Below are 12,747 nucleotides of genomic sequence, written 5' to 3' on the forward strand. Positions count from 1 at the left end.
CTACATTGGCCAGGCTGGTCTTGAATTCCTGAGCTCAAGTGGTCCACTGGCCTTGGCATCCCAAAGTGCTGGGATTACAGGCGTGAGCCACAGCACCCAGCTGTCAATAAGACATATCTTTCAAAAATTTAGAGTAATAACTAAAATTATAGAAATGCGATCTATAGCTGCCAAGTCATAGGAGGAAAAAAAGTAGAAACATAAAAGCAATCAGTCCAGGAAGAGGCAAAAGAACAAAAATAAACCAAAGATGTTTTTTAGAAAACATTATTTTTGTGTTAGAAAACACAAAACAAGATGGTAGAAATACGTTCAAATATATCTATGATTAATTGTAACAAATGAAAACAGATTAAACTCACCTATTAAAAGGAAAACATTATCCCACCTGCTAAATATATTTTAATCCAGTTATATGCTGCTTTCTGGAAACACATCTAAAATAAAACTTTTCAGGAAATTTGAAAATGAAAGAATGGAAGAGGTACGTATACCAAGCAAACTTTAAGAAAAAGAAAACTCATTCATGATTCAATGGAATAAAAGCTTAAAAGTAGAAAAAAAATTCCCTTGAACTTATAAGGCATATCACAAACTTTCTAGAAACATCATTCTTAGTAATAAAAATTAAAGTATTTCCAATAAAGTCAAACTAACAAAAGGATGCCCTCTTCACTTCCATTCAGTATTATACTAGAAGTCACCAGTGCAATGATTAGAAAAATATATGAGAGTTATAAGAGTTGGAAAAGTAAATAGCAAAGATTCTCTTTTTTTTTTTTTTTTTTTTTTAGATTATATAGCTTACACTGGGATTATAGCAAGCCACCATGCCTGGGCTAGACTGTGTAATTTTCTACACAGAAAATCTAAGGAAATCTACATGTAAACTTTTACAACCCATAAAAGACTTTAGCAGGGTTTTAGATAAAAATCCAAAAGTAGCATTGCAATACACTAATAATAATGAATTATAAAAAAAAAACATTCCATTCATTATGAGACAGAAGCTATTAGATACCTGGTGCTGTGGTCTGAATGTTTGTTTCCCCCTCAAAATGTATGTGTTTAAATCTAACCCCCAAGGTGATATATTAGGAGATGGGGCCTTTGGGAGATGATTAGGCCTTGAGGGCAAAGCCCTCATGAACAGGATTAGTGTCCTTATGAAAGGGCTCCGTGGCCCCTTCCATCATATGAAGACACAGGGAAAAGAGGGTCATCTGTGAACCAGGAAGTGGGTCTGCACCGGAAACCAAATCTGACAGCACCTTGATCTTAGACTTTCCAACCTCCAGAACTGTGAGGAATAAATTTCTGTTGTTCAGAAGCCACCCAGTTTATGGTATTCTATGATAACAACCCAAACATACCAAAACACTTAGGGAAATACTTAACCAAAATGTATAAGCTCACTATGGAGACACTTATAAAACTTGATTGAGGACATAAAATTAAACCTTGACTGGGTACAGTGGCTCACGCCTGTAATCCCAGCACTTTGGGAGGCCAAAGCAGGCAGATCACAGGAGATAGAGACCATTCTGGCTAATACAGTGAAACCCTGTCTCTACTAAAAATACAAAAATATTAGCCGAGCATGGTGTCACGCACCTGTAGTCCCAGCTACTCGAGAGGCTGAGGCAGGAGAATTGCTTGAACCTGGGAGATGGAGGTTGCAGTGAGCCAAGATTGCGCCACTGCACTCCAGCCTGGGCAACAGAGCAAGACTCCATCTAAAAAAAAAAAATTAAACCTTATAAATTAGAGATATGCTGTGTTCATAGTTTAGAACAGATTTCAATTTTCTCCAAAACAAAGATTGATAAAACTGACAACCTTAAAATTAAAATTTTATGTTCAACAAAAAACACCATAAATAAATCAAAAAGTAAACTATGGCTTGGAAAAGATACTTGCAATGCATATAATTAACAAAATTAATATTAGAATTTACAAATGAGGCCAGGCATGGTGGCTCACACATAAAATCCCAGCACTTTGGGAGGCCAAGGCAAGAGGAGCACTTGAGCCAGGAGTTCAAGACAAGCCTGGGCAACATAGTAGAACCTCATCTCCACAAAAAATTTAAAAGTTAGCTAGGCATGGTAGCATACACGTGTGGTCCCAGCTACTCAGGTGACTGAGATGGAAGGATCACTTGAGCCCGGAACATCAAGGATGTAGTAAGCTATGATCATGCCACTGCACTCCAGACTGGGTGACAAAGTGAGACTCTGTCTCAAAAAAAAAAAGAATTTACAAATGAGTAAGAGAACAAAACAACTGAATAGAGAAATGGCCAAAGGATATGCACAGGCAATTCACAGGAGAAAGAACCCAAATGATGCACATTAACAGAAGCTACATCTCAAAAAAATGAGAATGATAGTGAAATGAGATGCCATTTCACCTCCATCGGTTGACAGAAGTTAAAATGCCCGAGAATCCTAAATGTTGGCAAGCAACAGAATCTCTCCTATTCTGCTAGTAGAAGCATAAATTGTTAAAGGGCTTTGAAAAATATTTTAGTCATATCTACTACATTTAATATTTTTACTTTGCTACTAACCAGAAATCCCATTTGGGGTTATACCTAAAGTAATTCTGCTGCAGGTGGACATGGAGCCATGCCATAGGATCTTCACTGCAACACCGCAATAGTGAAAAAATGCAAACAGCCCAAATGCCCATCCACAGGAGAGTGGGTGAACAAAGTGTGGTGTAATTATATAATGGAATTCTCTTCACTAGTTAAAATGAATGAACAGGCCTTTACATATTTCCATGGACAAATCTCAAAAACATACTGTTGAGCAAAAATAGCACGTTTCAGACCAATATTGTTAAAAACAAACAATATACTACATATTTTATGCATACCACATATTTTATGCATACAAATATAAGTAGCAATATTACTAGAATGCATGAGAGTGGTAGAACAGTGAATACAGGCTAGGGGACACTTACAAAATTTGATTGAGGACATAAAATTAAACCTGAATAAATTAGAGACATGCCATGTTCATAGTTTGGAAGAGATTTTAATTTTTTCCAAAATAAAGATTGATAAAACTACCTAAAAGCAAGGAAGAAGAGGGAGAGAATTGGGGAAGGAGCTACAGGGAGCGTCAACTCTTTTGTAATGTTTTATTTCTTTAAAAACATAATGCTGATATACCCAAAGCAAAAGATTAGTTAGGGCTCGGAAGTAGATAAAGCGATCTTTATGTCATTGTTCTTTACATTTTCCTTTATATTTGAAATATTTGAGATATTTTAAAGATAATGAAGTTTAAATCCAAATGAAATGTTTGGGGCATAACTTTAAAAGCCACATCTGAGCTATATCATATCTTCAAAATTGCTACTGAAAAAAGGGTTATTTCACTTCACACCAACAAATATTTATTGAGTGCGATGCTCAATAAATCTGTGCGATGCTCTGGGATATACTAGAAACCCAAATGGACTTGGTCTCTGCCTTCACAGGACTCTGAATCTCCAGGGAAGACAGACACTGGGCAGGTAGGGAAGCCTGTCCTTACTGGAGAAGTCCGCAGATAGATGGGTTTAGATGGGTCCTGCCCAGAAGGTAGCGCCCAGCTGGCCTGGCAGCTCTGCTCAAACCAGATTGCAACTGTGTTCTCCTGGGAATATGAACTGGGAAATGAGAGGAGATGGGCAGTTGGCCAGGAGACCAGCAGCTAAAAGGATAAGAGGCAGGGCCAGCCTCACAGCAGGAGGGCTGTGATGGGGTGAGGGCTCAGAAGGTATGGAGTAGAGAAAAGATGATCCAAGTTGAAGATGAAGCTGGCTGGTGGCTGAAGGAGAAGGGAAGGGTTGCAAAAAAAAAAATCAGGAATGCAGGGAGTGGCTGGGTCGCTTGAAAGGAGGCGCTTGACTTCCTACTGCTGCAAGGGGACCCGATAATCTGCCCCAGCACTGCATAGGATGCAGAATTACCCTGGAGAGCTCTGCTTCCCTCAGCAGTCGGCTCTGGCTGACTTGGGTTGCCCTGACAGGAGGAGGGGACATTATGGGAAGCATGGAGCACTCCAAGAAATGCCACCACTGCCACAGCTTCTGTGGTGCTGTAAGTGACGAAGTTCGCCTTGTCTTGTGGTGACAGACCATTTCTGAGTACACAGACCTCCTCCATGTTCTCTAATAGTTGCTGGACTTCTGACCAAATGAAGAGTACCTATCCTCTTTCCATCAAGCACAGCCCAAAGTGTGGCTTCTTCCACACCATCCCTTGCAGGCTCTATGAAAGGCCAGGGGTCTCCCAGGCTTTCTATAAGCCCATTTCTTTGGCCTTTTCTTGGTTTGGTGAGGCCAAGCTGTGTGGTACAGATTGTCTTTTCCCTATCATGGCAATTCTGGAAAATAAACCTAACAGTACTTGAGAGGTAGCAAGGACAGTGGTGTGAGAAGTATGGACACCCAGCACAATCGACTGCATCACATCCCGGGTCTGCCACTAACTAACTACGTCACCTGATGTGGAACACCTACCCTCTCTTGGGCCTCAGTTTCCTCCTTTGTAAGTGGGGATAATCACAGCACCACCTCGTAGGATTAAAATAGTTAATACATGGGAAATGCATGGGATTACTCCTGGCACACGGGAAGTGCTAGATCAGCACTGGCAGTCATCATCATTGTTTATTACATAACTTGAGTGCCCATTCCTTGCTACCAAAAGAACTAGTTATAAAGAAAAATAATATTTTTGTTTTCTTTTTTGTTTGTTTTGCAGCAAAACTTATGTTATTCCTTTGCAGTGCAGCTGTCCTATAGATTTTGAGTTCCATATCACTTTGATTCATTCTCATCAAGCCTTTGCTATTGAGCCAACATCAGGTAAGGAGTGTCAAGATTTCAAGTTTCCAATTTCTTCTGAGTTCTCAGATCAAAGAGAGGACTTGAAAAGTAGGTGTCAAGTTCTAAAAGCAAGAATAAGCTGCGTTTGAATATTATGTGTTCAAACACATAACAGTAATGAATTTTACACATATCTGACATGATATAAATTGGAACTGGACACTTCAGAATAAAAACACTTTGGGATAATTTGTATCATGTAGATAATTTTTAATAATGTTCAGGTAAGTTTCTTCCAAGATCGAAACTTGAAATCAGAAATTGATCCATTCCCATTCTAAGTTTGGCTCCTGGAACATCCTTGGTTTTATATCAACCTTACAATTCAATTTCAGATAAAATATGGGCCTTGCGCAGTGGCTCATGCCTGAAATCCCAGCACTTTGGGAGGCTGAGGCAGATGGATCACCTGAGATCAAGAGTTTGAGGCCAGCCTGGCCAACATGGTAAAACACCATCTCTGCTAAAAATACAAAATTTAGCCGGCGTGGTGGTGGCACCTGTGATCTCAGCTACTCAGGAAGCTGACACGGGAGAATCACTTGAACCTGAGAGGCAGAGATTGCAGTGAGCTGAGATTGCACCACTGCACTCCAGTCTAGGCAACAGAGCATGACTCCATCTCAAAAAAAAAGAAAAAAAAAGGAATCTTCTTTTTTCCAAAGCTTTCAGAATCTTAGTGAAGGGTCTGATGAATTTGTCTCATTTGTGGTGTGGACAGAATGTCTTTGCATGCCCCAGAGGACATAGATCCCTAGGATGCTAAGGACATTTGAAAGTGAGATTTTACACCTAAGGTAATCTCTGCTTCCCAGTTCCTGTCTCTTGATATTTAGGTTTGGGATTTAAATATCTGTCCACAGTGGTCTACTGTGGTCTACTGTGATCTATTGTGGTCTACCGTGGTCTACCGTGGACAGATACTTAAAATTGTTAAATTTAAACAGTTTAACAATTGCCAAAATTGTTTTAAGTCTGGGTATTCATTTGTTTACAACTCTTTCAGTGCTGCAATTACATATTTTTTCCAACAAATGAGTGTTTAAAGCAGAAACTGAATTAATTCTACATTATGAAATGTAAATAGATTATTTTCTAGAGGACCAAGAGCCATTCTGAGATTTTTTTTAAATGTAAGTTAACCACTGTTTATATTGCAAAAAATAGGACTTGATTCTCTTTCCAGAGAAAAGAGGCTTATTATTTTCAGCTGTTTGGGCCTAAAAAAGAAAGGAAAATAAATGATCACTAAAATTATACTAAACAAGATAATATTTAGATGTTAAGTATAGTTGATATTCTCACAATAGGCCTTTCTATGGGTCCCTGCCCCTCTGATGGTCCATAATTCTGTTTAGTTCCATGGACCGAAGGGACTACTACAATTTCTGAGCAGTCATGATGGGAGCTGCTCTAGACAGGTCAGTGTGCAGGTTTACAGGTATGACTGAGGTGGGTACAGACAGGAGGCCAGGAATTTGTGGTTTTGGAATGAACTCATGAAGGCCTTGGGACCTTGAACTGAGCTGACATCAGTAGCCAGGAAAAGGAAGAAAAGCTCAACACCTTATGTCCTAGCCATACTTCTTAAAAATTGTGATAAGACTCAGAATATTAATTTACCCGAAGAGTTTTGAAACACAACCTATTCAAAACAGGGTACTCTATAGATACAGAAATACAGCATTAAGCAGAATTGACTGACACTATGTATGACACACTTTAAAAAATCATGCAGGCCTTTCCTCCAGTGCTCAGATTATAAAATGCACAGCCACATAATTCAGACATATGCATGATATATGAGATACTTTTTCTGATTCATCAGATAAGATTTTGTGGTTGTTTTGGTATTTTATTAATTAATATTTTAAATTTGTCCTTTAAGTGAAATTAAATTGAATATACCAGTTTGGAGTTGAGAGAGAAGGGAGTGCTAGGGACATAAATTTGGGTGTCACTGGGTGTTGTACATTTGTACAGCCACTGGACTGGACATGAGGTCACCTTGGGAGTGAGTGTGGATAGAGAAGCAGACTGAGGATCACTCAGACACTCAGAGGACAACAAGGGAAAATGGATCCAGGAACAAAGAAAGACCAAGAAAGAAAATCAGGAAAGTGCAGTGCAAGAGAAGAGAATGAAGGAAAGAAAGAAGGAAGCCCGGCAAGCCGGGGGTCTTGAACTTTGGGATCCCTCTTTTGCCGTACAATGAATGACCATACAATGGTCCATCCAATGAATGACGCGCATTGTGTGGATAGTGTTGCTGATGTGGCTCTTCAAACTGGTCTCTTGGGCTCCACCCATCAGCCTCCTTGGTAGCTATTTTATGAGTCTTAGGGCATCGTTGGTCCATCAGTCTCAGGAACGTTCTTTGTTTGGCTTCCCACTTCGTTGATTTATCAGCACATCTTTGACTATTATACTTTTGAGGTTCCAGAATTCCACCTGCAGTGGAGAAAGCCTTGGCTGCATGGAGAGTGAGTGCAGCTCAGGCGGTCTTGTGCTCACTGGTCTCCTGACTTGCCAGGCATCTGGCCTGACTCAGAGGCTGCACAGCTGGCCAGTCATGGATGGCTTTTTGGCCACAAGGCATTATTGCCTCCATTTTACAACCTGGGTTCAGATAGACTGAGAAACTGGGCTAATTTTAGACAATGAGCATGTATATTTGTAGACACTGTTTCAAGCACGTGTTTGGCAACCAATTTCTAAAAGACGTGGGAATGTCTTTAGTCTGTTAGGTTATGAAGCCACATCTTTTCTAGGAACTAGAAGCATCATCTGTGCACACCTTCCATGCATTTTGTGCTCATGCTTGCCAAATGAAAAAAATTTGAAGCAAGCTATTAATAATTCTGTTTATAAGATATGCCCTCAGCTTTGACTCAACTGGCCATCCTTAAGATGCAGGTGTGTGCTGTAGCTGTCAGAAGCTGGACCTGCTGCTGGTGGTGCCAAGATATTCCTGAAATTGGGGAAAATGAATAAAGGATTTTGTGACCTTCCTGCACTGCTGACAAGAAATCATATGCAACCAAAACTTCAAGAACACTCTGTTAATAATTTTGGAAGAGCCAGCAATACACAACTTTGGCCAAGATATTTAATTTTTCTGTGAACTCTCAGAGAAATATTGACCAAGATCTTATTAATGTCGGAGATCAGGCAAATGCCACAAAACATTTTTTGCACTTGTCTACTTGTCACTGTGTTGTGATCCTGGACATTCCCTTGTCACATATGCAAAGGATCTAACTCATATAAATGGTGAATTGCAGCATTAAATGGCTGGCTAGGCAAGAGTTCCTTGGGGGCTATTGCTTAGAGTTCTTATATAAAGTTTCAATAAGTTCATTCTCTCTTTTTATAATTGTGAGAAATAATAAGACACTTACAAATAATTTTATATTTTGCATTTTCTTCTGAAATCCAGCTTTCTTGCAACTTTGTATCAGTTTGGGAGTAAACCCAGAGCCTCTGCCCTTGCTTTGACCTCAAACCACTTTGGTTCTAGACATTACCTGGGGGCCACCAATCCAGCAGGAAGCACCTTCCAGCAAAACATGAACCCCCATCCTCCAGCGTGAGCACAGGGACACGAAGAGCACTATACCCTGCCTGTCAAGGTTCAAGGCTCTTTCATGCAGCACCTGCACTGGGCAGCCTGTCTGGACTCACCTGTAGTCCAATCACGCCATCTCAGCTGAACTCAGCCATACTCCTGGCTGAAGCTGCCACTGTGCTACCTATTTAGACTGCAAAAAGGAGCACATGCTGGTTCCATTTTGCCTCTATTTTCTCCAAAGACTCCTTGGCCCCTGGCTGAGATAATTTATCACATAATAAGCCCTACCTGCAGGGTCCAGCAGCCTTTGGGAGTCCAGGGCAGAGCCATTACATCCACAGAGGAAAATGATGAGGGGAGGTTGCCCCTACTTCTCTGCCCTGCCTCACTGTACTCCTGAGACAGGTGAGACAGAATACCCCCAGAGCCCAGCACAAACTGTGTGGGGCACAGATCAGGATTGTCAAGGGGATAAATGGTAAGACCACATCTCCAGTACACAGTGCAGGCCTGCATAACATGCTTCTTGCTGGTAGTTAGGACCATGATGAACAGCCTCATCCCGGAAAATGTATGCTGGCTATATGACTGCTTAGAGAAACGACAGCACGCAGGTCTTTGGCCAGGTTCACTTCCAACACGTGATGGAAATTAGTGAAATAACCAGCAGAGGGCCTCTGACAACCTTCCAGGCCAGCAAATGGAAGAACAGCCGGGGGCCACATGTAGGGTTGGAAAAGAGTGCTCGTGAGAGGTAAAATCGAGAGATCAAACCTTTAAAAGATTTTCCAAAGCACCAAACCCAATAGAGGAAGGGAGAATAATTAGGGACACTTAATATATGATATGGAAATCAGTTCCCTAGCTTTTAGAGGACATAGGTAACTTAATTAATAATGGCACACTGAAGAAGTCAGGAAAAGCTGGACAGGCAGGTGGCAATTTCTGTCACATTGGTAGCAATGCCCAGTGTTACCTGGTGCTCAATATACCCTTGATGGGTGGCAGTGGTTGCACACAGTGTGGCTGGTGTGATGTTCATAATTGCTTCTGTTTACTAATTGTTAGCCACATGCCAGATGCTGTGCTGAGCACATCACATATGCCATCTCATTTAATTGTACAACCGTGTCCGAGAGGACCATTTGATGGGCTATCATTCTGGACTGGTTGAGCTCAGTTGACCACAGCAGCAGTCAGTGAACTTGACCCAGAGGACAATGCCTATACCTTAATGAAGCTCTTACCTCACATCTCTACTGCCCATCCAGAAGTGCTTGTTCCAGCAAGGCCGGGAAGAAGTCAGGGATGGTTTGGCCCAACCTCTCACCCTGCTGGGAGTCTTCCAGGAGGCTGGAAGAGAATGCGGCTTTCGTAATGGACAACAGGCAGTTCTGCGGGTCCCACAGTGCTGGTCTGGGGTAGGTGCCGTGCCAGAAGACAGGCAACAGCAACAACGGGAAAAAAAAGAGTCACTCTAAGTATATAAATAAGTATAGAAGAAATGAGGTTAAGCAAATATAAATATTTCTTTAAAAATGGCTTTATAAAAAATGAAATGTGTTTGTTATTTTAAAAATTAAAACACTGAAGAAAAATACCAAACCCAAGTTGAAAAAACATTACCAAGAATCTCACCGCTCCAGAAATAACCGTCACGAGCATTTAACTATCCCTGCAGATACCTCTCTGTGCTTATGAACAAAGAGGAGGAAGAGGTAGGCTGGAGGCATGTGGTAATGCAGAGACACAAAAACTACAAGAAAACCTGGATCATATGATACATAAAAATGTTGCTACTTGATACTGACTGACAAAAAAGTGAAGCTAACAGGACTTGGTGAACTTCCTTGGTATACGAAATATTCATTCCTAAAATTTGTTGCTAAAATTAAGAAAAGAGATAATGAGGCCAGGCACAATAACTCACACCTGTAATCCCAGCACTTTGGAAGGCTGAGGTGGGCGGATCATAAGATCAGGAGTTTGAGACTAGCCTGGCCACCATGGTGAAACCCCATCTCTACTAAAAATACAAAAAATTAGCTGGGTGTGGTGGCACGCACCTGTAATCCCAGCTACTTGGGAGGCTGAGGCAGGAGAACTGCTTGAACCCAGGAGGCGGAAGTTGCAGTGAGCCGAGATCGCGCCACTGCACTCCAGCCTGAGTGACAGAGTGAGACTTCATTTCAAAATTCTTTAAAAAAGAGATAATGAAAGCATTAAGAGGTCAGAGCCACCATTGTCTTCAACTGTGTGCTTCACCTTCAGCTGGAATCTTGGCCATGGAAAACGGGAAACAGGCCAGGCATGGTGGCTCACACCTGTAATCCCAGCACTTTGGGAGGCCGAGGTGGGTGGATCACGACGTCAGAATTCAGTACTGGTGAAACCCCATCTCTACTAAAAATACAAAAAGTTAGCTGGGCATGGTGGCGCAAGCCTGTAATCCCAGCTACTCAGGAGGTTGAAGCAGAATAGCAACCAGGAGGCAGAGGTTGCAGTGAGCTGAGATTGTGCCACTGAACTCCAGCCTGGGCTACAGAGTAAGACTCCATCTCAGAAAAAGGAAAGAAAGAAAGAAACGGGGGGGGGGGAGGGAGGGAAACAAAACGTGTGTACTTTCTCCCTCCCCTCTTAAAACTCTTGACTTTGTTGAATCCTTCTGTGTTTATATAGCATTTATATTATCTTTTGTAACCATAAATGCTGTAGCTATTTCATTTCTGTTGAAATGGAGCCACAGATTTGACCTTTATTCTTTATTCTTAATTTTTTATTAAATTAATCAATTTAATTAATTTAAATTTATTAATTCTTAATTTAATTCTTTATTTTATTCTTTATTCTTAATTTATTCTGTACATTCCCAAATTCTTCACTTCAGTTTTTTTGGCTGTCTGGATGCTGTCACCTAGTTTCTTGTTAACCAGAGGCCCCTGGGGCCACATGCCTGAGTGCTGGCACGTTTGACAGTGTCTCTCTGCTGTCTGCAATCTTGAAATACAACCTGGTGAGGTATAACAGTCTTGGTTTGCAGATTGTCTGTCTCAGAACTTAGTAGACATTGCTGTTTGTCGCCAGCTTTGACTTTGCTAGGAATTTGGAGGCTGGGCTGAGTTGTTTGATTAATTCACTTTAATCAAAGGTGAATTCTGGATGCCTTCAGAAATTTTCTTTTCAGTCTTGAAGTTAAGCAATTCAGCAGGATATGTATTGGTGTTGTTCTGCCTCATTTTTGTCCCCTGGAACATGGCATGTCCTTTTGATCTGGAGAAAAACAACTTTTGCTATTTTGGGAAATGTTTCAACTAGTAAAACCTTGAAGGTTTTCATGTTCTATTTGCTTTGTTCTCTTCCTCGGGAATACCAGTTATGTGTGTATGTTGGTCCTCCTTTGCCTTCAGTATCTACTATCTGCTTTAAAATAATTTCATTTCGTGTGGATTTCTCATTCCTGCTACATCCTTACCTGTGTTTTCAGCATGTGTGTGTATGTGTGTGCATGTGTGTGGTATTTGCATGAGTGTGTGTATATATGTGTGTGTGTGTTTATTGTTGTTCCTTTGCTGCAGTTTCCACCTCGGTGATTGTGCTACTCTATGTGTTGCTATAAAGGAACATCTGCAGCTTGGTAATTTATTTTTTAAAAAAAGAGGTTTAATTGGGTCATGGTTCTGCAAGATGTACAGGAAGCATGGTGCTGGCATCTGCTCCTGGTGAGGCCTCAGGAAGTTTCCAACTATGGCGGAAGACAAAAGAAGAATAGGTGGTATCAAACGGTGAGAGAGGGAGCAAGGGAGAGGTGGGGAGGTACCAGGCTCTTTAAACACCAGCTCTCATGTGAACTCAGGGCAAGAACTCATCATCGGGAGCTGGTACTCAGCTATTCATAAGGGATCCACCCACATGTCTGTCCCAAGACCTCTCACCAGACCCCACCTCCAGCAGTGGGAATCACATTTCAAAGTGAGATTTGCAGGGGACAAACATCCAAACCATATCGGTGACAGTTCCTTTGTGTTTGTTTGTTTTCTGAGCTCCACCAATTCTCTTTTCGTCTCCTTCAAATATGTTCTCACATTGCTTCCTTGAATTCTGTTGACTGTTCCTGTGACAAGGCCACGCTGTCTGTTTTCTGTAAGACTCTGGTGAGTTACCTGTGTTCTGAGGTTGTCCTCTTATCATGTGTATTCTTTCTGTGATTTTGTTTCTGTTCCTCTCCTCCTTCAAAAAGTATTAATTTTTAATTTTGCAGTTTACATGGACAGTACCCGTGGTGTTCT

The 12,747-nt window shown here is 41.2% G+C and overlaps 1 protein-coding gene across 5 annotated transcripts in view; it reads left to right on the forward strand.

Annotated features, from left to right (window-relative positions):
- The window catches only part of CFAP221 (cilia and flagella associated protein 221), a 110,610-nt gene that overhangs the window by 37,275 nt on the left and 60,588 nt on the right, over nucleotides 1-12,747 (forward strand). For all 5 annotated transcript variants that reach the window (XR_004744728.3, XM_035305087.3, XM_002749523.7 and 2 more), the window contains exon 7: nucleotides 4,766-4,869. Coding sequence is in view for 4 of the 5 variants with exons in the window: in XM_035305087.3 (XP_035160978.3) it covers nucleotides 4,766-4,869 (104 nt within the window). In the remaining variant the exon portion in view is untranslated. The remainder of the gene's footprint in view (nucleotides 1-4,765; nucleotides 4,870-12,747) is intronic.

This window comes from Callithrix jacchus, chromosome 6, assembly GCF_049354715.1.
Source record: "Callithrix jacchus isolate 240 chromosome 6, calJac240_pri, whole genome shotgun sequence".
Lineage (NCBI taxonomy): Eukaryota > Metazoa > Chordata > Mammalia > Primates > Cebidae > Callithrix > Callithrix jacchus.